The 27686-nt window shown below is 35.3% G+C and overlaps 1 protein-coding gene across 4 annotated transcripts in view; it reads left to right on the top strand.

Moving 5' to 3' along the window:
• SUPT3H (SPT3 homolog, SAGA and STAGA complex component) overlaps positions 1–27686 on the top strand; it is a 253101-nt gene that overhangs the window by 7626 nt on the left and 217789 nt on the right. For all 4 annotated transcript variants that reach the window (XM_015622505.2, XM_015622504.2, XM_015622507.2 and 1 more), the window contains exon 2: positions 2677–2771. In XM_015622505.2, the coding sequence (XP_015477991.1) occupies positions 2677–2771 (95 nt within the window). The remainder of the gene's footprint in view (positions 1–2676; positions 2772–27686) is intronic.

The following is a 27686-nucleotide window of genomic DNA, read 5'->3' on the forward strand; positions in this document are numbered from 1 at the left end:
TCATTTGGTTGCAATAGGAGGACCCAAGTTTGTAGTGAAGCAGTAGCTGATAAACTTTCAGCTCTCAAACCACTGAGATGTACAGCCCTTCAAATTTTCTAATTGAACTGTTCTTGTCCACTTGGAGGGAAGGAACCTAAAAAAGGATTTACTCTAGAATGGGACAAGCATGAATCACAGGCCTTATGCTGTGAAAAGGCAACTGTGGAATGGGCCCAATTGTTTTTGGGAATTTTGGAAGAATGTTTCATAAATTAGCAGAACAGAACCTCATGGATAAAGCACAATGTCTGCCATGGATATTCAAAGAAAACAGTTATATTCTTCAGCTGATGTAATTAGATATAAAAAAAATCTAAATTAAAACCTCCTTAAATCTGCATGTTACTCAGTTTTTAATGAATACACTGTCAATTCTCTATTTAGGAATATTGGTACTATGGTATTGAATAGAAAAATATAGCTACTAAAATTAGTCCTAATTAGTCCCAATCAAATGATGAAAAATGAAATACATATAAATTTCTAAAACTTCAGGCAGTTTCTGCTAAGATGGGTACAAAGGCAACTTCCTCTTAACTCCCTTCCATGGATATATAGAATTTTCCTATAAATATTGGCACCTTTCTTTGTTAAGAGTGTTTCTACTTGTTATTTAATTTTTAAATTCACTAATTTGACTGTTTAGGTTAGATGATTCTGGTAACTGCTGATTATGGCAGGATCCAGACAACACTTTAGCCTTGTGTGTAACTACTCATGTGATTAAAATCAGACTTGAGTGGGAGCAAACTTGTGATTCAAGTTACACATGTGCATAAGTGGTTACAGGATGAGGACCTAAATTAGAATCTGCCTGAAGATGAACTGAAGTCTGATAACCTACATGAAAGCATTAATAAAAAAATTAAACTTACGACACCAAGTTGGGTGGGGTAGGGAGGCTGCACAGAGGGATCTGTAAGGGCTGGATCAATTGATCAAGGCCAGTTTTATGAGGTTCAACAAGTTCAAGTGCTGGATGCTGTACTTAAGTCACAATAACCTTGTACTGTGCTGTAGACTGGGGCAGAGTGGCTGAAAAGCTGCTCAGTGGGAAAGGACCTGGGGGAGCTGCTCAACAGCAGCTGAATGTGAGCCAGCTGTGCCCAGGTGACCAGTGCTGTACCAGCTGTGGTGTGGCAGCAGGGACAGGGCAGTGACATCCCCTGTGCTGGGCATGGCTGAGGTCACTTGAGGGCTGTGTCCAGTTCTGGGTGCCTCAATCCAGGAGGGACATTGAGGGGCTGGAGCGTGGCCAGAGAAGGGAATGGAGCTGGGGAAGGGTCTGGAGCACAGCTCTGATGAGGAGCCAGATGAGGGAGCTGGGAAAGGGGCTCAACCTGGAGAATGGGGGGGATATTTCACTCCCGCTGACAGGAAAAGATACCCAGGTGGGGTCAGGCCCTTCTCATGTGTGCAAAGCTATAGGAGAAGAGGGAATGGCCTTAAGTTGTTCCAAAGGGGGTTCAGATATTGGGAAAAGCTTTGTTCATAGAAAGTGTGGTCAGACATTGGAACAGGCTGCCCTGGGAAGTGGTGGAGTGGATTTATATTCTAGAAAACAGTCTTATCCTTTGAATTTTAAAATGGAGGGAAGTAGGATCTCTTCCAGCACAGGAAGCTATCTATATCAACATAAAGCTTTTATTGTAGCTACTACAAATAGTGCAAGAAATGAGCAATACAACTCAGTTGTTACTAGTGTGTAACAAGCTAGAAGACTAAGAAATATAGTGAGAATATATCCTGTTTATCAGGGGACTTACACAGTATGCAGTTTTTATTAATTTTTTTGAAGGGAAAAATGAAATTCCCTTTTACATATTTGTGGAGTTTTCCATAATTAAATTTTGCTTAGTCAGTCCTTTAGCAAGGAATTATTTTTTATAATTATTAAATTATTTTTTTAAATTAAATAGTTCAAAGCCATTTGACTTGCATAATATTAAAGAGGGAAATGTAAATTTGTTTATTACTTCATAGAATAAGAATTAAAGTGTCCTGGATTCGCTTTGGAGTTATGGAATGAGATATTTATATAGAAAAACTGTAAGATACTTTGTGTAAATATAGTACTTTCACTGGTATGAGTATTATGATGGTGGTCAGGTCTTTCTAATGCATTACTGTTTTAAGAATTTTAAGTTGTGTGTGTGAGGGGGTTGTTTTATAAAGGAAGTTTCTCATCTCTGTGCTCATAAAGTTTTAGCTGGCTTTTTGTGAGACTCTTTTTTACTCTTAGCCTCATTGAAGAAGGTGTGGATGTGATTTACAGGTGGTTAGGATATGCAGAAATATAGGAGAATTGGGCAGCAGAGGTTCTGGTATCTGTGAATACCATCTATTCCAGAATAGTGGTGTTTTTGTCTTAATGCTTTTATACTGGTACTTTTGGGGATACTTCTAAATTGTATTTTAGAGTTAGTGCACATTTCCAATACTTTGGTAACAGTAAACATCAACTCAAGCTTTCTAGAGCCTCACATAGGCTTTTTTTTTGTATGCAGAACCTTTACCTTCCATGTTACTCCAAATATCTTTTCTTGCTTTTAAATATCTAGTGTGAAACATACATGTGCTCTCTTGGAAATGAAATACAAGTATTGCAGTGCTGTTATTTCTTTGTTTACCCAGATGAGCAGCACTGTGGCCAGCCCGATGTCAGCGGTTGCTTCTTCAAGCAGTGGAAGAAAATCAACAAGCTTTACACCTGAATTGCAGAGTATGATGTGAGTAGTCAGCCCAAATATCTGGAAGTATCTGCATTGTGTATTCATCTTTTAGCTGATTCCTTAGAATGTGTGTTTTAGGGGAAAGAAGAGCAGGTGTTAGTGATGGAGCTGTTAGTGTTTTACTTCTGATTTGTAAAACATTCAGAGATGACTTGAGTAAATAGAACCCACATCTTCTATTGAAAGGAGAGTAAATGCTGCTGAGTAAAGAAATGTGTTTTTAATACTTAGTTTAGAAGTCTTCAGAGTGCTATATTTCTCAGACCTTGATCAAAGAAAGCAAAGCTTCCAGTTATCATAGATATGTTTTTAAAAAAATACTTTATATTAGCATCTTTCAGTGCTAATACAGAGAGATAAACTGCTGAGATCATAATATTGATGAAATTATGATATGGAATGCTTGTAAATAACCGGGGATTGCCAGACAGGAAGTAAAGTTGTTTAAAAAGTAAGTTACTTATTCTTTTAAAGGAACACGGGATTCTTAGAAACCCAGTTCCAGGCTGTGAAATGATTTTGTGATTTGGTGGTGAGAGTAAATGCTGTGTTGCTTTTAGTCATATGTTGTAGCTTTGCCTTCACTGTTGTATAACAATTTCTCACCTGAATTTACTACATGGGCAGTAGAGGCATAAGGAGTTACTTGTCTCTATTAAATTCTACAAAGAGTTCCCTTTGCAAGAGTGAAAGATGCAATTCGTTTTCACTTAAGTGTCCTTATGAGATTACTGGATTGTTGTCAGGTGGATAATGAGATATCTGGCACTGGCATATTTTTCAGTGTAATGTAAATAAGAACTTCTTTTTGTGCATTGAATGTTCTGATGTAGATGAGTACACTGTTATAGGCCCAGAGTTCTACTGTATTGAGTTTTCTTTGGATAGAAAAATATTACTGCTCTCTCTCCTTCAAAAGAATTGTTTGCTAATTGTTTGCATCTTTTAAGGTCGTCTATGCTGAAAAATACAACTGTTGTTCTTGGTTGAGAAAAATAACTGTTACTGTGTTTGAAAAACAAAACTTCAGAGTCAAATTGTGTGCATCAGTTTGGATCAGTATCTGGGGAGCCTGCATTTTATTGGATTGTGGACTTCCTGATAAAGTGTTTTGAAACTCCCCTTCCCCGCCAGTGTACACACAATTCTGTCAGAATATAGAAGTTATTGTTGGCCATATAAATGGAAGGAATAGACATTTTCCTTCTGCTTCAGAACTGGTGAAGTTATCCTTTGAAAGCTGTGCAAACAGATCATCTGTGCTCCAGAGTAACATATTTCACAGCTTCATTAAACTAGTAGGAGCTGAGGAAATTCCTTGACTGCAATGAGGACATTGAAACTTAAATTTTTATTGTTTGCTGTGGAAAAAAAAAGGAGACTTTTGAAAATGATAGAGTGCCAGGGATGAACCATGCAGAAAAAAAGGATAACTGTTTCCTTTGGCCAGGGCCATAAAATGAAGTTATGCCTTTAAAAGAACTTTCTGTGCTCTGACAGAAGCTGACATTTTTTATAAACGATGTGATTTAGGAAGTTACGGATTCTCCTGTTTAGGCGATTTATAACAAATTCCTGCTGACATCTTAAGATCCTGGGAAATAGCAAAGACTGGAGCAATGCAGTGCAAAAAAGGTAACATCTTCTTAAAGAAAAGAAAATAGTGGCTGTCTCTGCCTAATTTCTTACTGTCAAAGAGAAGGGTCACCTATCTGCTCTAGTTTTCATGGAGTAATATGAACAGTAACTTCAACTCGCCCTGCCTTTCTCAACAAAACGTGCAACAACAGGATGAACTTTTGAGAAATAAGTCATATGGAGACATTAAGTATTAATCCAGAATGTCATGTAGTAGTTTGTGTTGATTTTAAAAAATGAGCTGTTGGGTTTTAGGGATTTAAAAGGCAGAAGGAAGAGAGAGAAACTGTTTTTGGAGTAGAATTTCAAATCCTGTTGCAACCCAGTAGCAAGACCTGGAAATCTCTGGATAAGAGTATTTCATGGTCTGAAGGTGATATCTCTGGTTAGTGTATAATTTGCAGCACAGAAGTGTTGAGCCACTGTTTGATTCCATGGAATGCTTAAATTTGCATGTAATGTTAAGCTTGTGAGTAATCACGTTTAAGGTGAGGAGGTTATTCATATGCTACATCTGTTACATATACTACACCTGTTTTTGAACCATGGCACTGTAAGGGAATGAACTGAATCCTGTTGTAGAATTGTGTTTTTATGATAAGCTCAGAAGGTTTTGTTTTTTTTTAATTTATTTGAGAAGGCAAATGTATAGGAGTCTTGAAATCATAAAATACTGAAAAAAAAGCTGTCTTAAAGTCTGTACAAATTCTTCATTGTATACTTTACAGTACATAGATACTTTACTAATGAAATTATTCTGTTTTTCCATTAAGAATATTTAAGATGTATCCTTGGATTGGAAGAAATTTTTGTGTTTGTTGAGAAAAGAATCTGACTTGTATGATGCCTAAATAGTATTGTGTAATTGGTGATAGTGCATGTGCTGATTACCTTCAGAAGAATGCTTCTTAATCAGATTGTCACAGATCATCCAAACACAACTCAATTTTCAGTGCATGACCTTTAGCATAGTAATATTTAGCTTTTAATTGTTAAGACTTCGGAATGAAATTATATTTATCTTATATTAATTTAAAAGAGCAAAGTGCTATGCAGAGCTTGCTCTGACTTCTACATCCTTGTATTTGGATTTTTTTATTATGGTACCATGGAGTGTATAGCAATAGGTGCTAATAATTTAAAAAAGAATTTTCAGCATATCTAGTGCATTTTGCTGAGATTTGTTTTACTTAACTTTGTTTGGCTGATCTACAACCTTTTTCCAAACTAAGTGCTCACATTAGGTGGGTTGCACTTAAATTACAGTTCTGCCCAGTAGATTCACAACCATGCTGATTTCACTGTAGCCATTAAAATTCATACTTTGGTAGAGATCATCTATTTTCTAATATAAGCACTACTTAGAGAGTGAATTTCTGGTAACACTGACAGTCCGAAGAATTATGTTGAGCAATTTGTAGCTACAGAGGGAGGATATAATCTCCCCTCAGTAAAATGCCTTAACTTCTCAAAGCTATTTTAACTATGTACAAAAATTCTAATTACTGTGATCTGAAGTTTCTTAATTAGCTCTTGTGGTACGCTTCATAGCAAAACTCAAAATCTGATGATCTGAGGTTATAAAGATAAATTTTAATGGTGGAAGTAGTGAAGAAAGCAATGTTTTAATTTGGTTGAAGTCTTTCTGGATATCTATTATATTTACAGTAGTTAATATTAAAACAATAATACGCATTGCTATGATATCAAATTCATTGCTGCTCCTAATTGACTGTGTCTTTCCAGACAGTGAAAATATGTTCAAATATTTCAAATGCAGTTCCTAATCAACTTCCTCCAGCTTGTAGCTTACTCTCACCTCTGTTACACTTCCATGTTGTGTGTGTAACAGAGATATGACTAAATTCTTCATATTTCCTTTTTCTTTATGAATATCGTATTTATAATATTTTTCCCTTTTTTTAACATTCAGGAAATTATGGTAGAGATTAAAATTGGGGCCAGTTCTTAAATCTTTATATTATTAAGACTCTTTGAACCTGTCTCCCTGAGTCCTGGGATATTTACATGTTACTAAAGGATTTGAATGGTTTTGTAATGTTGTTTAATATTCTGTAATATCTGTAGTAATATTTGGCATTTAGTCTGGGTAGTAAAGAGGGGTTCTAGACCTCAGGTCACTCCAGTAATATCTACAATGAACATATTTTTATTTCAGACTTGCAAACACTGCATGGTATTTTTTCCCCCCCTATATACAGCATGAGCTATAAAATCTACTATTTATTACCTGTTGCAACCTTGCAAACTTGTAAATCAAATAAATTGCCTTTAGGGGGTTTTACTTATTTAGGATTTCTTGTCCATTCTGAGATGACAACATCTCAGTTGTCATCTGAATTGTCCATTCTGAGATGACAACATATCATTCTAAATTTTTGAATATGTAATGAAATAACAGGAAGCATGGTCTCTGAACTGATCTGTTCTTCCATCAATGTATTTGGATAATCCGCTGACCAGTCAGATTACAATTTTCTCACCACTGAATCTCTGGGACATCTCATTGATTTCTTCCAGTATCTGATGCTAAATTTATTTTCGTATGCAGAAGTGAAAATTCTGTTTGATAACAACAGTGCTTATGTATGGTAAAATAGTGTTTCCTTATCAGTTAGAAAGTTTAGGGAACTTGTTGCTCACTGCTGAAGAAATGCCCACTGCATGTAGCAGTAAAGAAAAGCTGTGATTCAGGAGCTGTACCTTGCTAGACTGGTTTGTGTTTGTGTATTAATCCAGTTGTGAATTCTGTAATCACCCAAAGACTTTGAATTACTCATGTTACATGCTAACTAAAAAAAACAAACACTATATGCATTTCATGCTGTTTAACAGGACTGTTGAATATTTTACGTATGTAAAATGTAAGTAACATTTATGTTAATGGAAGTAATTTAAATAACATTTACTTAAGATAACTTTTGAAATACATTCTCTGTTTTCTAGATATTGTACAAAATCATTGTCATTCTTGTTATCTGTTACAGTCAGCTCACTACTTGGTCTTTGATAAACATCTAATTGTGTTATCTTAATCTTCAAAACAAAAATGGCTTTTTTACATCTCTTTGTGACAATGTGTCTTGTTGCTACAAGTCCAGTTTACATTTGTTAAACTATGTCCTTGATTATTCTGTGGTTTTATTCTTTTATTTTTCTATTTCATCTTAATGTGTCAGCTTGATTCGCTCTGTGAGGCAGATACAAATATGGGAACTGCCATTTCCCTCGTGCCAGGTTCTTCATGCGGTTTTACCTTATGCCAGGTTCCGTTCTTCCTCAGGAAAAAGAGAGTTTTTAGAGTGTTGGCTTTCATATGTCTTAGGTTTCATGGAATGCTGAGCTCATGCAGACCTTGATTCTGCTTGAAACAAGCAAATGATTATAGAGACTAGGAAGTTGTGCTGAATAGACAGTCTAGATGATTGTTTTTAATAAAATGGTCCAGAATTTATCCAGTAGGGAATGAGCATGTGCTTGAGCTGAATGTTAGTAATTATTATATCACACTGTATGATGAGATATGGTAGTATTCACACAACCCTGCTGTGACTGTTGCATTATGGCTCCTTTTGGTTGTATGTTTATCCATCTTTGCTTTGAAGTTGATCAGCAAAATCATATGACTTCAGATAGTTCGTTTGGCATGATGGTGGAAGAAAACATCAGTAATGACCTGGCTGAGGGAGCACTTTGGTTAACCAAACTGTAATTTGGGACTGTAAAGAATTTGTCTGTTCGGTCCCATACTTGTTTACCATATTTGAACCCAGAATTGTGCTGAGATTGCACTGTTTAAAAATAAAAAAAAAACCAGTTGAGCCTACTGAGCCGAAACCCTTCCCTGCAAACACGCAGGGAGCACTTTTCCCCTTGGGTAGAGCTGACGGAAGGGCAGTGGCAGCAGATGTGGTACGTGGTTATCAGATCACGTGTGGCTGTTCCTGTCTACTTCATTAAATACATGAGGCAAGAGTGGTATGAGATAGAAAACTAGGGGCAGAACTTAGTTTTCCTTTTATAGGTAGGATGGAATACAGGAAGGAAATTCATTAGAGAGAAATTACTACAGCTTTTCTGATGCGGATGTGGTGTTTTTAAGCTTTTAAAGGCAGAGTCTCTTCTTTGCACAGCACTTAGCTGAACAGGATTTTGCTGAGGAGGCCTGATAGGGTTTGCAGAACTGGTAATAAAAGATGTAAGAGCTGAGATGGAGTGAGTTTCCAAAAAGCTATTTGAAAATTCCTTTTTCAGGCTTCCACATTTTTGTACTGCATTTAAAGTGTAGTTATTTTAGACCTCCCTTTTGTAATACTTCAGTTTCATTTTACCTTTTAGTAGCAGAGTTCACTTTGAAATACAACCTGAACTTGACCTTATTACTGTCAAACAGTCTGAAATGCACTCATTTTATCTCTTGCTTCTTTGTTGTTGCTGAGTATCCTGTCCCTACTTATGAAAGAGCAAGAGGTGATGGAGGATCTTAATTAACATATGGAGTAATGCACGCATATAGAGCAAAGAAATTGTTGAGTCTGTACAACAGGAACATTTCTGTGGCTAATTTCAAAATTACATTTGTACTTAGTCTGAAAAAGAAACATGAGAAGGATGTTTTTATGAGGGAAGACTTGAGATATTAATCCGGGTAACAGCTTTTACTATAAACAAAATTAGCTGAAGTTTAGCATTAGTCTGGGTTATGTGCGTCTTGTGTTTCTGCTCTACTAGTACTTTATTTTTCTCTTGTCAGTTCAAAGTTAATGTAAGTTTTGCAGTTCATTTGTGAAATCAGTTTTGCTAAGTATGAGAATAATTTCTCTAAGTTTACTGTGTCTTCAGTTCTACTCAGTTTGTACTGAGGTGCATAAGCTTCTCAAGCTTCCTGTGTTTGAAATTTTGTTTTGAATTGAAATATTTTAAGATGTATGATTCCAGGATTTTGAGCTTAGATTCCTGAAACTTTCTGGTTTCAGGTTTTGACAGGTCACTTTAAGATATCATCTAGTAACTAAGTACAAGATTATAAAATTTGGAAATGCTTTACCGTACTTGAGAGAAGACATATGTTGTAACCAAATACTGATTAAGCCATAAATTAATATGTTAATTAAATTCAGCGTTTTTTTACTTTGTTTCCTTAGTGTAATAAATTGTAATATATTAATTCTAGCAGACTGAACCTGAAAATCCAGTTTAGCTGTAACTGTGACTGTAACTGGCAGATGCTGCTGAAGTCTTTAAACTACAGCTTCTTGCATCATTTGCAATCTGTTTTAGTCACATTTAATTTGACACTATAGATTGCACGTGTTTGTGTATAATATAGTTGCAGGACATTATTCATCTGTCGAGAACAGCAGCAAGGTGGACGTTATAGCTGTGGCTTTTTCATTCATCTGAAGTGATTCTGCCCCATGGAATTATTTCCAGTTGGATTAGGTAATTAATTGAAAATGTACAGTTTGGATGACCGTAGGTGACCAGAATTAGAAGAAGGAAATTGCTGGTTGCTCTGTGTCCCTAGGTGGCTAACTCTGAGCAACTTCCTCATCTAGGAGCTATTTCTGGCTCATTCACCTCTCAGCCCTGTGGCATTGGAGGCCACTGCTTTGTCTTCTTAATTATATATTTTTTTTACTTTGTTCCTAAGCACAAAAGCTGTATTATCCTCCCCAGGTTTTGCTGGAGTGATGCTGAAGTCTGTTCCCCTGGTACGTGCCCGACAACCCTGAGCAGTTACAGAAATGTGCTTGTTTTTCTCTATCATTGTGAATTCAACATAGTAATTTAGACTATGACGTTCTCCCTAACTTGGTCTGGAAGGTGATTAGTTTATTCTTGAATCCCACACTGGCTCTGGGACTTAAAATGAACCAGCAAAATAATGATAGATGGAATATTTATCCTCCTGCATAGATTCTAGTACTTTAAGTACATAGCACCATCAAGTTTTTTAATTTTAAATATGTAAATACCTTTATTGTACTCTTAATTTTAATCATGCTAATCTTACTCTATTATTTGACTTTTTTACACGTATAAGAGATATGTAAAGAAATCTGTATTATAAACTGCTTATTAAGTGTCACTGTCTCTTTATATTATGAAGTTTAATTTTAAGTCCCATATAAGAGTATTTGATCTTTTCATATGTTCCTGTAGGACCTTTTTTAATGACATGTGAAGGCGTTGCAGTGATTAGAATGGAACCCATCTTCCACTCCACAGCTCCCAGGGCTGCAAAGTAACTGAATAGTGTTTGTTTTAGCTTGAGTCTAGAAATGGTGAATAATAATTTCACAGCTGTGATAAAACTGGATGGCAGAAATGGCAGTAAGGACAGTGGTGAAGTGTGTGAAAAAAGGACAAGAAGAACAGGGTGAAGAAAGGACAAGAAGAACAGTCTAATGATACACGCTAGTTTATTATACATACTAATGTTGGCCGTTTCTGTAAGATGTTAACAACAATGACCTGTTTTGAGTTTTAAAAAACTACCAAGGCCATGTAGTTTGTGATTAAAGTTGTTTTTGCTTTTGTAGAAAATGCAGTGCAAATAACTTATTTGCTCTCTTGACTTGGTGACTTCTTTTGCTGCTTCAGTTTTCAGACAGAAAGCTCTAAGAACTTTCTGGTGTTAAAAAGCAGCAGCTTTTGACCTAATGTACCCTTCTCTGAACGATAATGTTTCTTTGTTACTTATTTTTAGCTCAGATTGTTTTTCTCCCCTTTCCCCCAACATGATTTGTACAACCTTTAGAAAATTGAGTAGTTGTGGTTTTGAATCATCCTCCGTTTCTAGACTGAATGAGTATTTCTGAAGAAGCACAGGATTACTTGTGAGTGGGACTTTTTCTTGCTTAAAAAGGCAACAGCCATGACAGTTTTACCCCCTGAAAAAATGCAGAAAATCTGTAGACCCTTAATAGACTGCATTGTGACCCTGGAAAGGACAGTGTGTTAAGTACTTATTTAATTTTGTACCAATGGTATATTGCTAGCAGATGTCCTTTGTTTTGTTTTTACTATGATTCAGAGCCATTTGGATAAAACATTTTGAGGGAGTATATTTTGGTCCCGAAATAAAGCATGACTATCCATTTAGAAACTACAGTAATACTTCATTGTGTATCAGTCTATATTTGCCTCCTTGTTTGGGTATAAAGCCTTTAGCATATCGAGTACAAGTCTAAGTAGTGTTATCTTGCTGTGCTTTTGGTGAAGCACAGCAAGATAGCACGAACAGCTGATGTGTAAATACTGATTAAAAAAGCCTTTCAGGGATAAATTTGAATTCCATGAAGTATAAATAAATGTGTTTGGCTGTTTTAAGTGTGGGAGAAAACTAATGCATTTGATGGCAAATTATTTTTTTCCTATTAAAGTAGTTAATACTTTTGTATTAAAAAAGATCCCTGTTAATTCTGCAAATAAGGTAGCTTCCTTCTAAACCAATCTTGTAGCTTTTATATTCTGTATTCCTCACAGGAAATCAAGAACCTGAGGGGTCAGCCTGCACAGCCTGCTTTGTGTTCTTACATTGTATGAATTTTCATTTAAATGGTTACATACAAACTCATTCCCAATGCCTTACCAGTATTGCCACACCAGTTAAATAATAATCAATCAAATGGACTTTTCTATGATTCCATCAAATAGAATCATAGAAAAATTAAGGTTGGAAGGAATGTCTGGAGGTTATTTGGTCCAGCCTACTAGATTCAAACCTTAGGTGTCATTGCTCCACAGCTATGTGAGGAAAATGTACTTTTATTTTATAGTCTACCTGGTTTAACTGTTATAGCTACAGTAGTAGGCTGCTTTCTCCAATATAGTCAAGCTACTGTAATTATTCTAGAAATGCTTTTAAATATAGACTAGACTTTAATATTAGGCAGCGTCTAAAATTACTGAATAAAATTAGATTTTGATTTTCTGGAAAGTCCCTTTCACTAGCCAAGTTAAGAGGAGAAAATACATAGTCTTTATGGAAGGTATGTATCAATGTGGTTTAATATGTGACTCCATACCTATGACTACTGTTTCTGTTATGCTGCAAAGCTCTTGCTATTATGCATTTAAAAATGTAGATACTGGAATAATTCTGCATATTTCTCTGAAAAAATATGATGTAATGTTAAATACCTCCCCACCACCGTCCCCCTACATGCACTCTCTTATTACCTCTAAATTTTTAATTTTTTGGAGAACCTGCACAAAAGAAAGGACAATTATTATTGTACAGACATGCTTTTCAGTTATTATAAAATATTTTGTGTTACTGTTAAATCCAGAATATGTTTTATATGGCCACTATAGTGCTTAAGGTTACTATGAAAGAATTTTTTAAAATAAGGAGTTTGAGAAAACCTGGAGACTTGATAAAGTATTGGAAAGGATGCAAAAACATCCCTCTAGTCCTCTCTCTTTTTTTTTTTTTTTTTTTTTAGGAAAACAAGGTATTCATGTTTTCTTTAAAATAAATTTAGTCTGTTTTTTCTCTGCATGTGTATATATAGGCTTATATACAAGCATAACACTTTCCTGACTTCCAGTTCATATGAATCTACTTGGCTATCTGGGAGGAAACATGGAAATAAATACATTAGGAGGCAGGAAGAGAGTAATCTCTGGGAATACATTTTCTTAACATCCTTCTATACCTCCACTGAGTAGTAACTTCCAATTGAATGTTTATGTGTATAATTGGCAGATTCACTACAGTCAGATCTTTCTCCTGCATTTTATCTAATAATTGGGTAAGGCAATTCAGTCAATAGTGAAGGCAGACAAGTAACTTTGTCTCTTTTTTTGGAGTCTCAGTAATTCCAATTTTGCTTTTGATAGATCTGTTGTGGGAATCAACATTTGTGTAGATCTGAAAAACTTAATACAAATAATGCCATTAAATTTAGCTGTATGTAAGTTTGCTTAAAAAACTGTAGAGGTTATAAATGCTGATTGTCATTGAATGGGATGTGTTAGGAGAGGTACAGAAAGTGTTGGTCCTGGACTAGGCCCTTCTAGGTCTGTTTGTGCCAACTGCGATGGAATTACAAGGAAATAGCCCTATGCAGAGGAAACTTAAAATCAACTCAACTGAACCAGCTTTAATACAAGTTAAACAGGGCTTGATGCATATCTGTTGACTTCAAGAGAAAGGCTCTGTAGAGGTTGGCAAACTTCTGTATTCTCTGCTTCCCTGTTAAATGCCAGTTTTATTCCTTCAAGAATGAAACTCTCTTTTGGAAAGCAATATATTAAAACAGGCTCTGCCTGTGAGTTTGCACTGGCAGGATCTCCCACTCTGCCTGCCCAGGTACGTTCACATACTGCTGCGGTTGTGTGCCCAGCGCTGACTTTAAAGTGACAACTTGGTATCTGTTGCGTCCTGTTATGGTTCAGATGACTGAAAAGATAAGTGTTCAAGTTATAGAAGGAGAGATGAAACTCTAGGGGTTCTTTCTAATGAATTATAGAATTATGTTTGAAAACGCAGTGCAGTGTTTGAATAATCAAGTCGAGTATTTTTCTGGAGCCAGGATTGCGATGTTAATATTTATCTTTGAATTCTTAAGACAGATAAAAATCAAAAGCCCAAACCACTGGCTATTTTTCTTCAATGTTTAGATTAATCCAAAAAAATAGACCAAAATTTTGAAAATGGCTTATTTAAACAGAGATTGATTGAACTGTTTAAGGGGCATTTAATTTCTTTTGCAAAAAGACTTCTCTGTATAGCAACATATGGTTTTAGGGAAAGTTATTAATTGATTTATCATTATGATCCTTTTGAAACAGGGAAGTCGCAACACTATTTTGTCAATTGCAAATTAAGTCCCTGGACAGAAACTTCTGGTCATTATTTAGTTTTAAATGGAGCTCTTTGTCTTCTCATCTGTTTTAATAAAGCTCTTCTAGTCTGATTGAAGTAGGTGATAGTGAAATGTGTTTGCTATCTGTAAGGACGTCTGATTTTTCTGTTGGCAATGCTGTTTCCTCCGTTCACACACAAGTGAAGATAGTTGTCTTAATAAAAATAAAGTAGGAATTAGACTTTTTTTTTCTATCATCCTTTGCTACATGCTAGCCCGCCATGTGGCTTTCCATGTGTGCCACATGTTTCTTGTATAAGCATCTACTATTAAAGACAAGTGTTGGTAGCTCTATCACTAACAGTTCACATGCCCTACACTGAAAAGCCAACATCCTCTCCAGCTGATGAGAGCTGTTGCTGCTATTTTGGTAGTCTTTTGTTGCTTTAAATGTGGGGTGATGAAAGCATGAAGAACAGCTGCTGCTACTTTAATCCTATAAGAGAGGTAATATTCATGTGTTTTTATTTGTGGTTGGTGAAAGACTCATTTCTTTCTTGTTGGAGCTGAAAACAAAGATGTTGGGAATATTTCAGTGCTGATTGTAAGAATATAGCTGCCACTCCTGGAGTTTAGAAATTCAAAAAGTAGTCCACCTAATCTAGTCAAGGGTGGAGAAAAATTTATTGCAGTGAGTTTTAAACTTCAAAAAGCTTTCAGTGTGTTTAGACTGGAGGAATAAGTGTCAGCACACTTTTAAACCTCTGCTGTTAAGGTTTTGCCTAGTACAGTAGTTACAATTTAAATTACTGAAGTTATTCTGATATGCTTGCTTATAATTCATGTAATGACATATGTATGTAGTCTTCATTTTTTTCCAAATGGAAAGGTCAAACATTTTTTCATAAGGGTAATCATCAGTCTCAGGTCTGGTCTCTTGAGACTATTGATAGAAGGAGCTGCATGACTGTCTTAATATCTTAACCTTAGGACTTGGCATGATCAGTCTTGGATTAATAATTTGAATCACCTCTTCTATGTCTTGGTCAGGACCTCTACCCTTAAGTCACTCACTTGATTTATCATCCAAAGTAAGATGGCCTAAATTCAAACCTACTTAGGGTTGAAGCACTAGAGAGCAGTTTGCCTGTAAAGGTGTCAGTTTTCAGGAATCTGAGCTACCTTGAGAAAATTTATAAGGGATAGTTCTTTCCCAAAGATGAAGCACACTTTTTTAGGCTTTTCTAATTTTTTTTGAACCAGAACTCACCACTTTGCAGCAGTGACCATTAGTTGAGTCTTGTAGCCATTTCTGACATCTGACTATAAAAAAACCCAACCATAAACATGACTTGCCTAGTTAGCTAAACTGACAGTTCAGTTGTTACGCTACTGAAGAGGGATGAGCCTACTATGTATTTCAGTTGAGGTTTTGAGTGTTGTTTTTAGTAATGTGTTATGCTTAAAAAACAAAAACCAAAAAATTTGGTGTATTCTTACAACTAGGATGTGCAATTTTTAATTTTTTAAATTCATCTCTCCCTGTCATTTTTGTTTGTGGAATCAATATTTGTGAGCTCTGAAACTTGACTGAAGGTATCTTGAAGATATTTAAATATTACTCTCAATAAGCAAAAAAAAATAATAGTGAAGCTGATTCCTGTTCTTATTTGACTTGTTTGAAAACTAATGGTTCAACTCAAACTTGGGTCTTTTCCAACCTAAACGATTTTATGACTTTTTTTGTCGCAATTGCAAATTAAAAATTAGTTGTTACCAAATTCAGTAATAAAAACTGGAAGCATTTTATGTGTACTTTGCATGGTGAGAACACTGTATGAGCAGATTATTTGGATTATTTAAGGTTTTGAAAAGGATATTAGCACTGACTTTGCTGGGAATAAGATACAAATAACTGTGAATTTACTTAAGCATTTTGCTGTATTAAGGCCTTTGTCTTTATAAATAAAACCTATCACTGAAGCCTAGAGATAAGACTCGTACTTGTTGTTGCCAGATTTTGGGCATGCAGACAGATTCCTTGTAGATAAACTGGGATGTGAGCTTGTCCTGCATTGTTCACTCTGTCATACTTGGATTTATACCTGTGTTTTCCACTAAATGGAAAAGTGTTTATTCCTTTTTCATTCAAGGATATTATAAACAACTAAAGAATAAATGTGTGCACCTGAGCACATCCCTCACAGCAGCTTGAGTTCACTGCAAGGTTTCCATCCTACATCTTCATGTGGGAAGTTGATTATGTACCAAAGCCCTTACTTTCATCAGTGAGTGTTATTTGTTAGTTACTGAATACAAAAGGTGTAGGACTTGGTGAGTGCTAAAAGAATCCACTTATTCCTGTCTGAGTCACTGAGGCAGGGTTCTGTATTACTGAAGTCTTCCTGACAGCTGTCTCATCTGCTCCAAAATCTCTAGTGAAGGAGATTTTTTTGGCAATTTCCACAGGATTTTTTTTTGGATAGTTACCCCTTTGTATCTCTAGAGAAATGATGGCTGTGAAAAAATTGACTTTGTGTTGTACACGACTGTAAAGAGAGTAGGACCAATGAGTGACTCTGGATATAATGTAAAAATAGATTGGATGTGGAGGATGTGTTTTGTCATTTCCTAATAGTTTAAAAAGAAAAAAGTAACTATCTAAACAGGCTTTAGAAGATACATAGGTAGAATTCAGACTTAAAAGGCACCCAGATAATCCAAACTGAGATCTTCTATTATGGCGTATGTGCCATAGCTGAAATCTGCCATGGAATACTGAACTCCTTTGCTTCTGATTTGTTTTTGTCTTTTACCACAATAACTGAGGAAGGAAGAGTTGCTTAACATTTCACTTTATGGTGACTTACTCAATTCCTTCAACCTTTTCACACTGATCATGTTTTTTAAAACTAACATCTTCTTTGCCAAAAAGTCTGTGTTTTGGAATTTTCCATCCACTTCCCCCACCTTCTTCTTTCACCACCTGAAAGGTGATGTCCAACAGGAAAAAAAAAAAAGTTAAAAAGTTCTTTCTGAGCTTTCATCATTGAGATAGGCAGAAACTGTCTACTTATTTCTGTGTATGGCAGGCCTGATAGTATCTGTGAGAATAAACTGAGAACCTGCCACCCATCTGATATATAATTGTTCTTAATTAATCAATTTGGGTTGTCTTTTCACCTTGCTACAGTGCATCTTCATGGGTTGACTATTTCAGCCTGTTCAGAGTCTCAGGTCTGACAGTGGTTTCAGTGAAGAGTGTTGGTGTATGAGGATCAGATGCAGGGCAATACTGTGCATACCATGTAAGCTCTGCTTTTCAGAAGTTGTCTGAGAAAGAACACAGTAATCAGTTCTTTTCATTCTGAATCCTATATGGTGCTGTTGCTATAGCCAAGGCAGTTAGTGAGTTTTTTTAAATGCTTTCAATTTTTAAAAATTTTTAGTTGCATCCAAAACCAGTTTTCTAGTTGAAATACCTTTAGGTTCCAACCCAAAATAGGGAACAGCCATATTTGGTGATGGCACAATTGTTAACATTGCTTTTTTCAGATTTAAAATATGCTTACACAAAGAAAATTGGAGTGTTTTGCTGACAGTATTTGCTAAGCATATTCTCAGCAAGAACCAAAATTACCAAGTCCTGGTGTTGTGAGTCATAAGTATGACTTTTTAATATTTATCTTTTTTAGAACAGTCTTCTTAATTATACATCAAAATAAATTAACCTTGGTGGCAACCTTACTTTGGGTTAGAACAAACACGTACTCAGCAAGACTGAACTGATGATGTTGTTAATAAATATTCTGCTATTGTGACTCATCTATGTTGTCTTATAAAGATCACACCTGTGGATCAGTATTTTGTGGTAGGCACTGAACAAATGTATGACAAAACCATAATCTTCAGAATTCCTGTAAAAGAAGTGAGGGATTCAGGGTTTGTTCTTAAGATGTCTGAAATTTTCAGGCGGCTCTGGATTCGATATAGGATCAGGACCTTTAAAAGGCATTCTGTATGACCATTGCTTGTGAAAATAAGAGTTGCAAAATTTTTAGTGAGGCACTCATATTCTTTTTGATGATTTTTGAATGTAGAAGAATCAGATTTATGATCATCATAATAGCTTCAAGTGAGTTTGGAATAAGCTTCTTGTGTGAGATATGCCCTGTTCTGTCAGAAAATAGAAGAGATAGTGGGACAGTAGACAAGTGTGATGATGCTGAGAAGCACTCTTGAAAGAGAAGACCATTGGCCAAGAACTGGAATTTGAAAATGACACCAGACCTATGCTCCTTATTTTCAAGACCTGAGGCTAAGAAGATGAGAAGTATGAGAGATGAATGGCAGAGTGCTAAAAGACAAGTTTGCCAGTGTAATGGTCAAAACCAGCACAACTAGTCAAATATTTGGCTGTGAAATGGCCAGAATTTTCCAAAATTCTCAGATTCTCCACAATTTTTACCATTTTTACCACTACAAAATATGTGAAAATTTGTAATCCAAAAATTTTACAGGGAAATGTGAAAGAATCATTAGAATTGCCATGAAAACAAGCTGTGTTATGTGAATTACACTGCTAACATGTAATTCACTGTTATGTGAATCACATTGCTAAAATGTGTGCATTGACTGAGCCTTCGTGCTCCTGCCACCCTGAGCTTCTGTACATGTTATCAAGGGCAAGCATTTTCTGGTGCTCTTCTCTTTGATGTGTAATCCCAGTCTAAACTAGCTTTTCCTATGTGTACAATTTTCCTGCTGGAGTCCCTTATAAAAGAGTCTTGCAAAATATGTTCCCAGAGGCTGCTGTCTCCTGACTTTGTTTTCCCTTATTCCAAACACTGAAATCAAGTTAGAGGTTCCTGAAGTACCACAGTTGCCTCTCTAATAGCATGCAGACTGGAGTAGTCGTTTGCTGCATTTTACAAATGTGTGTGGATATATGCTTGTGTATATATAAATCTGTAATGAAGTGAAAATCTGGAGGCAATTTTTCTGTGGCAGACCTGTGTAGACAGAGTTACTCAGAGAGCTGCCACGGAGGGCAGCGCTCCTGAGGTGAACGTGCACAAGTTCTGTTCCATTGGAACAGAGCAAAAGGTTCCCTATGTGAGTTCTTGGAAAAGCTGTGGATCTCCCCTGCTAGGACATTTGTTAGTAGTCGGGAAAGGAAAGAGTTTACAGGTTAAGAGCATGAAGTAAGTTTTCCACCATCTGACCTTTCTCACATGCTAGCACAGAGCAGCTTTTCTGTAGCATCAAAAGATGTTGTTTGTCAGAATAAATCTTCTAATAAACCCTCTTATACAAATGTATCTATTTTGTTATAAAAAGAGGTGTGCGACTATAAGCAGTTGTATTGGTGTAACTGCATTTAGCTAAGGCCTTCTTCTATCATTACTCTCTGCAAAAGTCTGTATTTCTAACATCCTCTGCTGCTTTTCAGCATTACCTGGGTCCTTCCTTAAGGTGCACTGTAAAAGCAAGTGACGACATTTCTGTAAGGTTCCAGTGGAAGGGGAATTCAGCTCTGGGCACTAGACTGTTAGTTACAAAGATACGCATCATCTGCCATTTTTTAATTTTAATTTTTTTATTTATTATTCTAGAATCTGTAAATTTTTGTGTTTTCCTCTTGCTCCATGAACTATTATTCTACATGTAATAAAGCTGAAATCAAGTAAGTGTGATTGGACATGCATCGGGATCTGGTCCGGAGTTACTTATTTATGGATATTGTCCCTGGTCTATGTGTGGTAACTGCTTGATGCTCTCAGGCTGTGGTAATACAAAGCAAACTGGGTTTGCATGAATGCAGGCACTTATCTGTGCACCATGAATAAAGGTAGAACTACTCTGCCCTTGGAGAAATCACTCCTGCACCTCGCATTAAAGGCTTCATTTCATCTGGTTAAGGAAGTGTAAGGTTCATGCCAGGGAATATTTTGTGTGGCTGTTTGCATTTTGGATACGGATTCATCTTTAGAATATTTCTTAGAAAAAGTGGATGAAGAAACAAAGAGTAAAACTTTGCTATCAAATTAGTGATGTAATAATCTAAAGACAAACTCTTCCTAAAGAAAGACAAAACCAATCTATGAGAATTGACAGATACATGTTTTTCCCATATACCGTGCATTAATTACAGTTCACAGCTTTGGTACACTGACTTGTCCACTTCAAATGTGTAGATAGGCACTAATCTCACAAAGGAATTATTTTTTTCTTTCTTTGTAGGATTGGTTTATATTTCCTTGTAGATGAGAGAGAATATCAGTGATGTTTAAACATTACTGTTTCCATAAAAAATCTAGCACTAAATCTTCCTAAACTTGATTTCTGTTAAAGCATATTGCCTGTGGAAACTGTGCCTGGCTGGGGTTCTTGCTGTTGTGAAGAATAACATACTAGAATTTCATGCTAGGAGTTATTTCTGTTTGTTTCTGCTTGAGTTTTTTTTTGGTATTTTTTTTGGTTTTTTTTAACCAAACACCTCTCACATAATTTTCTTTGTAAGAAGCGTAATAAATGTGTTTTTTAACACACATGTATTTGCTGTTGTTTGATTGACTCTTCAGTCACTCTGTTCACTTCTGTGTTACACGAAAGTTTACCATAATGAGCAGCTCAGAACAGTTTACTTTCTGAAAAACAAGTGACTCTTCGTAATACTAAAGTGTGGTTTGTAACATTCCAAAACCAGCAAATACTAAAATACTCTATTTTTTCCAACCTGAGCTTCAAAATAATAGAATATGGATCTAGCATTGATGAATACTGGATTGAAATGTATATGAAATAGATTTCTGATGAAGAGGGAATTTGAGAAATACTTCTTTAAGAAATCTGGTGAGATACACAAACCACCTTCTGTAAGCTCTCTGAACATAACTAACATGCTGCTCAGTTTATTCTAAAAGGACTGTAAATTCTGAAAGTTTTAACTTGATATGTTTGCAGGTAACATGATTGATGTGTAACTGTAGAATGAAAGGAGTATTTAGAGTCTTGGCTATCAGTTCACCAGTTCTTATTCCTTAAACAAAGGCAGGTCAGATATTAGTCTTGTCTGTGTTAGTTTCTGGCTTCATCCTATGAATACAGACATATGTAAACTCAGAAAATATTATAACACTTGAATGTGTATTGATTACTAAATTGGGAAAAACAGAATAGTGGAGGGGGGCTAGCCTATGTCACAAGATTTTTTTTTTCATAGCTTCTCAGAGGTATATCATATTATAAATGCATTAGAAATGTTTTGCTCTGAGGATATGTAGCATTCCTATAAAGGTTAAATCAATAAAAATGATTTGGCCACATTCCTAAGCATGGCTAGAACAGGTAGCCCGTTGTTTAAGGTACCCTTGAATTTCTGGATCAGATTATTATGGTGCAGCAAAAAGGCTTACTAAAGGCTTCTTACTGTCTGCAGTCGTTCTGTGTTTCTGTGTGAAGATATCGTCAGCCTAAAAAAACTTCAGATTTTCTTTGCTACTGAAAAAAAAGAGCATTTTTATGTATAGAGGTCTCAAATGTTGTGCTGTGTGTGCTGTAAGTTTTAGAGGAAGTTTTGCAACAAGAAGGGGTGAAGACACATCAGTAATTGGTAACAACCAGGTATGTAAAGAAGAGAAAAAGACATATTTTAAATCAGTATTAAGACTAGTAAAATTGCTGCCCATTTAAGTATCTTTATTAGTTTGTTTAGATTATTCTTCTTTTATGCATATCTACTGAAGGGGAATAGCCATAATATGATGTGTATTTACTGTATCTAGCCAGTTAAGTAAGCAAGTAAGATTATGAAATGTAATGGTAGAAGACTTCAAACAACTGTTACTTCAAATTTGTCTAACTTTATACAAAGCTGATAAAAATTTAGTAGCTATTAAATAGTGTTTATTCCATATATCTGGTTGATTTAGTAGACAGAGCTGAAGTCTGACAGTAGACTGTTTTTATAGATTCAGTGAATTTTAAAATCTTTCAGGCACATTGAAGAGCTACTGTATATTATTGTTACAGGGCAGATTTGTGTCTTACTGTGAGTGCATGTGCTATGCATCTATGCTCCTGACATTTTTATATAGGTTTTATGGAGCACAAGCTTACTGTAAGAACATCTCACAAAGATTAAAGTTCAGATTCTTATGGGTATTTTAAATTTATTTCTCTGAGTCTCACTGTGCCCTTTAAGAATGCTGGAGCTAAAACCCAGTGCCTTTTTTATCTTTCTTTCTTCCTTTTTAATATTTTTTTTTTTTTAAGTGTGAGAGAGATCATATTATTTTTGAATTATATCATAAAATGTGAAATGGTGAAGAGTAGTTCTGGTGATAAAGCACAGAGCCCACACTACTGGTAACTGGGACTTTGTCTCAAGATGTTTTTCAGTTGTGAAAATTTGATCAGTGAATTAACCACACATCCGGCTACACACATCTTTGATCGGAATTGGAACATTCCAGCTTGTGTGTGTGTGTCTATGTGAGCTGGTTCCCTCAAGTAGGTTTTACACATGTGCACTACACATGTGCCTTGAAATTAGTTGGTAAATTAATATTATAATTCAAAGTAATAAAATTAACTTTTTTCAAGGCTTTGTTTTGTACCTAATGAGTATTATTATAATTTATCTTTTTATCTGGGCAAGCTCAAGTCTTCATTCTTCATTTATTTTAAGATGCATTAATGCACACTTAGGTAGCTCAGCTGTAATTAAAATTTTGCTTCTGCTTTTAAAGGTAATATTAAAATTTTACTTTAATGAGCATAGAACTCCAAATTATTACAAGGTCATGACTGAGTTAATTGCCTTCTAGAATAACAGAGCATGATTTTAGGTCCTATTCCTGAAACGCTCTAAAATTAAAAGTTATTCCAGCATTTGCATATGCAGGACAAAGTGGTGCACTATAATGAAACTGTTCTAGCTTCAATATGAAAATGATTTGCACTGTGGAAGATAACTTTCTTCCCATTCGATGCTAAATTAAATTTTTTTTTTGTTACTTAGATGTTATTTTTTTATTCAGGAATGACTGCACTTTTTCTGAAAATTGATTTCTGTAATAAAATACCACTATAAAGAGTGTAACTTCTGAATTTGTTTAATGTTTCTGTTTATGCCGTTTAATCGGAAAGGGGGGAAATAAAAATATACTGAATAGCAAGAAAAACATAGCACTTAGTTTTGAATGTTCAGAGTTGGATGTAAGAGGGGTGGGAAGGAAGCAAAGTGAATGCCCTTTTTGCAGAAATCCTTTTGGGAAAAGAACATTTTTACTGGTGTACACTAAGGTACGGCGCCTGAGTAAATAGTTGCTGCTTTCTGGTCCTGTCAGTTTTAAATAAACCATTCATTGTTATGGCTTGGTTATTCCACAAATACCCAAACACAACAGAGTTAAACTTTGATACCACTGATGGGAAAAATGCAGATGATGAACTCTCTTAGTGTGAATTTATATGGATGGTCTTAGAAGAAATAAGTTTTGCAGATTGTGTTAGGAAGTAAATATACTGCAGGCTTGGAAGTTCTCTGTCACAAAGCTGCTCCTGTGCTCGGGTATTGTACAATAGCTGGTAGAATTAATTCATCAAACTCTTGTTAATACTGAGTCACTAAGCTAGACCAGATGTGTCCCTTCAATGTTGCAGAGCAAACGTGACACTTCTTTTATTCCTAAAAGCTTTCTATTCTATTTTTTTTTTTTTTTTTTTTTTAAGGTGAATAGATGATGCATTTGAGTGAAAATTACTCCTGGAATTTATACAGAAAATACTGCAAGGACATAAATATTTGGAGACATATTAAATTAAAATAGCAAATTCTGACACCACGGTCCTCAGAATTTAGAATTTTTTTTTTTTAGTCCCATCTTAAAATGCCTTTATTTCCATTGAATCCTGTTTAATTAATGTAGAATTATTCTTGCTGATTCTACATGAAGATTTGTGCTCACAGTAAATTCTTAATGTATTGTATTAATACAAAAATACAATTGTGGATGATTATCAGCTCTCGGCAGAACAACTCTGTGTTTGTATTAGGGATCTTTCCATGTCGCTGTGGTTGTGCTGTTTTTTCTTTTTTTTTGTGAGCCCCTTCAGTGGAAATATATTGCAGTGTGTCAGAAACACCAGCTGACCTACAAATGAGACTACTTTGTCTAAAATGTGTTTTCACTTTGAAAGTTGAGGTGAGTTTAGAATGGCCAGTCTGATGCCCACAGAAGCAGTTTCTCTCATCTTGGGACTATGGGAAGGAGCAAGAAGGTACGAAGGCACTGACTCCAGACATTTCTCTCTCATAAACTTTACCAAGTATTCTAAAACCAATACTTCTGGCATCTGTTATTTCACTACAAGCACTAACACTTAAAATTCATGTAGAACACTGTGATAGCATTAATAAACATAATTTTTAACAAATATTAAGATAGGACCCTGACAAGTTCCTCCACTGCATAGTAGCAAGATACATGAAGAGTGGCAAATCTGGATGGAATAGCACATTCTCCTTTATAGCTTCAGTGCTAGGGTGGAAAATATTGTACCAATAGAGAAGTCTTCTAAGTTTATACTATTGATAGTTTGACAACTTTAATTTGAATTTCACAATTTTAGAAGCGTAAGTTAGTAGGAATTAGAGGCTTGAACTGTGTACATGTGTGTGTTTGCACATACACAGCTCATTAACATTTCTTAAAAGAAAGAATATCCTGTTCTAATACCACACATGGATACATTAAAATATTGTGTGTTTTTAACTCTGCCTTTTCTGATTTGTATTTATATGAATTACAGGTCTTTTGAGGGATTAGCACTATCTGGTGGTCAATGTACTTAGGCGTAATTATTTATCTATATTGTTTTTCCTCAATGAGAAAATAAACAACCCTTTCTTTTGCTTCCGTGTATATGGTCATATATATTGAATATGTCTGACAGAAATATTTAGTTCAGTAATTACTAATGACTTGTAACATCCCCCACTCCGATTTGTTCAGCAGACCCACTGCACCCAGCATATGGTGCTTGATGTATATGTGCGTCTGTGCAAATGCAAATGCATCTCGTTAGTGTTAATTTTCTTTGTGATCAAGGCCGGGTTCTGTTCCTCTGAACAGTATTACATTATGTAACTGGCAGTGGCTCTGTCTTTCTGTTTCAGTAAACCACAGAGTAGATTTAGATCTAAGATATCTGACCATGAGGGATAAGTAAACAATGGTTTGGCACACTTACGGTTCAAATAAATTCTGGGGAAAATAAATGTATGTAAGGTCATCAGCTTTTAACTTTACTTAATCAAGAAAATGAATGATAATAAATTTCAAATCATTGTGAAATGTTAGCAATTCTGGGGAAATACAATATGTAAAATAAGCTGTCTATCAGAAATACAGTATCATACTTGAATGAATTCCTGCCAAAAGATCTTGCCATGGGGTTTAGCTATAACATTTTAAAACTATTGTTAATTCCAGAACTGCCTGACCTTAATGAATATGGCATTTTTAAGAGACAGCAGAAGAAACTGTTTCTACCCATTGCTGTAAAAACAAAGGTAGTTTTATTAGAGATGAAAAAACATTAAGGAAAACTAATATTAATACAGTGGATATTATACAAGAATACTTTCTAAAGTACCCTGTTTCCTTGAAGGAGAATTGTAGCCTTTTTTCCTTTAATCTTTTGCTATTCCAAAATTAATTTTTTTAAATAAAATAATTTAATAAGGAATAGGTTGTGCAAAATAATTTGGTTGCTCTAATTGAAATTACTTCAGCAGTTCAAGAGAGTCAGGAGAAAACCTATGGAGTTTTCCCTCCTGTGGCAAGTTCCTACATGAAAAAGGAAACTTAAAGCTACATGAAGAAGGCTAGAACAGTACACAGTATGGTAACAAGTAGAATAAAAAATATATACAGGAAATGCATGAATAATGGATTTTTCTTTTTTTTAATTGGAAGTGTTAAACTATTTTACGATACAGTAACCTGAGTTTATTTTGTCTTTCTGCTCATCTTGAAAATTTTCTCTTTAGGTTGTGCTTTTCCGTATGTTAAGTGGTGGGTCTTATATTTATTTGTAGAAGAGAACATGTTTATGTAAGGAAACATGCTCTTAGATTTAAGCTTTATTAACTTAAAAACAAAAACACCTGAGAGCATAAGATAGACCTTCTTAGCCTCTTTGCCGTAAGACTTTAGGAGGCAGTTTGGAATGAAGATATCTAATAGAAATGAAGCTATTGGATGTATTATGAGCACAAATGAATTTTGTCGATAAGAGTAGATACTTGTGGGGGTTCTGTGGTAGAGGAGGTAGATGTTTTCTGCATTTTGTGGGTGACTTTTGTCTCTGGATGAAAATCTGTGGTTAATTCCTAAGTCTGGCAAAATTTCCAAGGAAAATGTCATTGAAATGGAAGCCGGTCTATTAATTTATTTCTGAGTACGCTTATCAGAAGTATTGAATTTATTCCATTTAAGAAAATTAATTTTTTTTCTTGAAAATAACATTTTCATGTTTTCTTGTTGCAGTTTTTTAACTGCTTGTATGAAACTTGGATTCTCCCAGTGCTGAAGTTAAGACCCTAAAATGCCTAAGGTTTTACCAACTTAAACTCACTATTTATCTTGAGGCTGCCTTAATTAAAATATTATATACTCTAGGGCATATTAAACATGGCAATTTATTGTAATTCTTATTAATGGAGTGTATTTAATGAGTTTTCAGAACCAACTCCTTCACCTACAACACACAATGTTGATTTTTATTGGGTACATAGAGGGAAACAAGGTCGGATTTTCAGGAGGTGCCGAGCACTGACATCTGCCTTTGGCTCCTGTTGTTTTCAAGCAGGAGAAATGCTGGTGCTCAGCACCTTTGCAGCTTGGCAAGCACAGGATAATTCCTCCCTTCACTCTTTGTTTCAATTTCCACAGAAGTGTGCTGGACTCGAGCATAAAATAATGCCAGATTCTGCTCATACCTTCAGCTTTTTGCATTAAGTTTGAGTTTTAGAAAGTATTTCTTGTTATTAATGTTGCTCGTTGATGGTGGCTGCCAGAAGGTGTGACAGTCTGTAAACACAGTTATTATCTGTCTCTCTTCTGTCTCAGAACTGTCTGCACTCTCTAGTTAGAATCTCATGCCAGAATTGTTAGGTTCTTTATTTTTCCCATTTTACTCTAGTGGATGCAGTATTAGATGTTTGTTATTTACTTATGGCTGCTCTGAGCTTCTTGTTACTCATTAAATAAGTACTACTCTCTTCTGAAAGCAATTGGGAAAATAAAGGTATAAGTTGCAGTTTTAAGATTTGTATTAGTCTGACCATGACCAAGAAATCACACAGCTTGAGAGGAATTTTAGTATTATTGTTATACTCTTAATGTGGGGTGGCAGAACCTTT

This window comes from Parus major, chromosome 3 (assembly GCF_001522545.3).
Source record: "Parus major isolate Abel chromosome 3, Parus_major1.1, whole genome shotgun sequence".
Taxonomy (NCBI): domain Eukaryota; kingdom Metazoa; phylum Chordata; class Aves; order Passeriformes; family Paridae; genus Parus; species Parus major.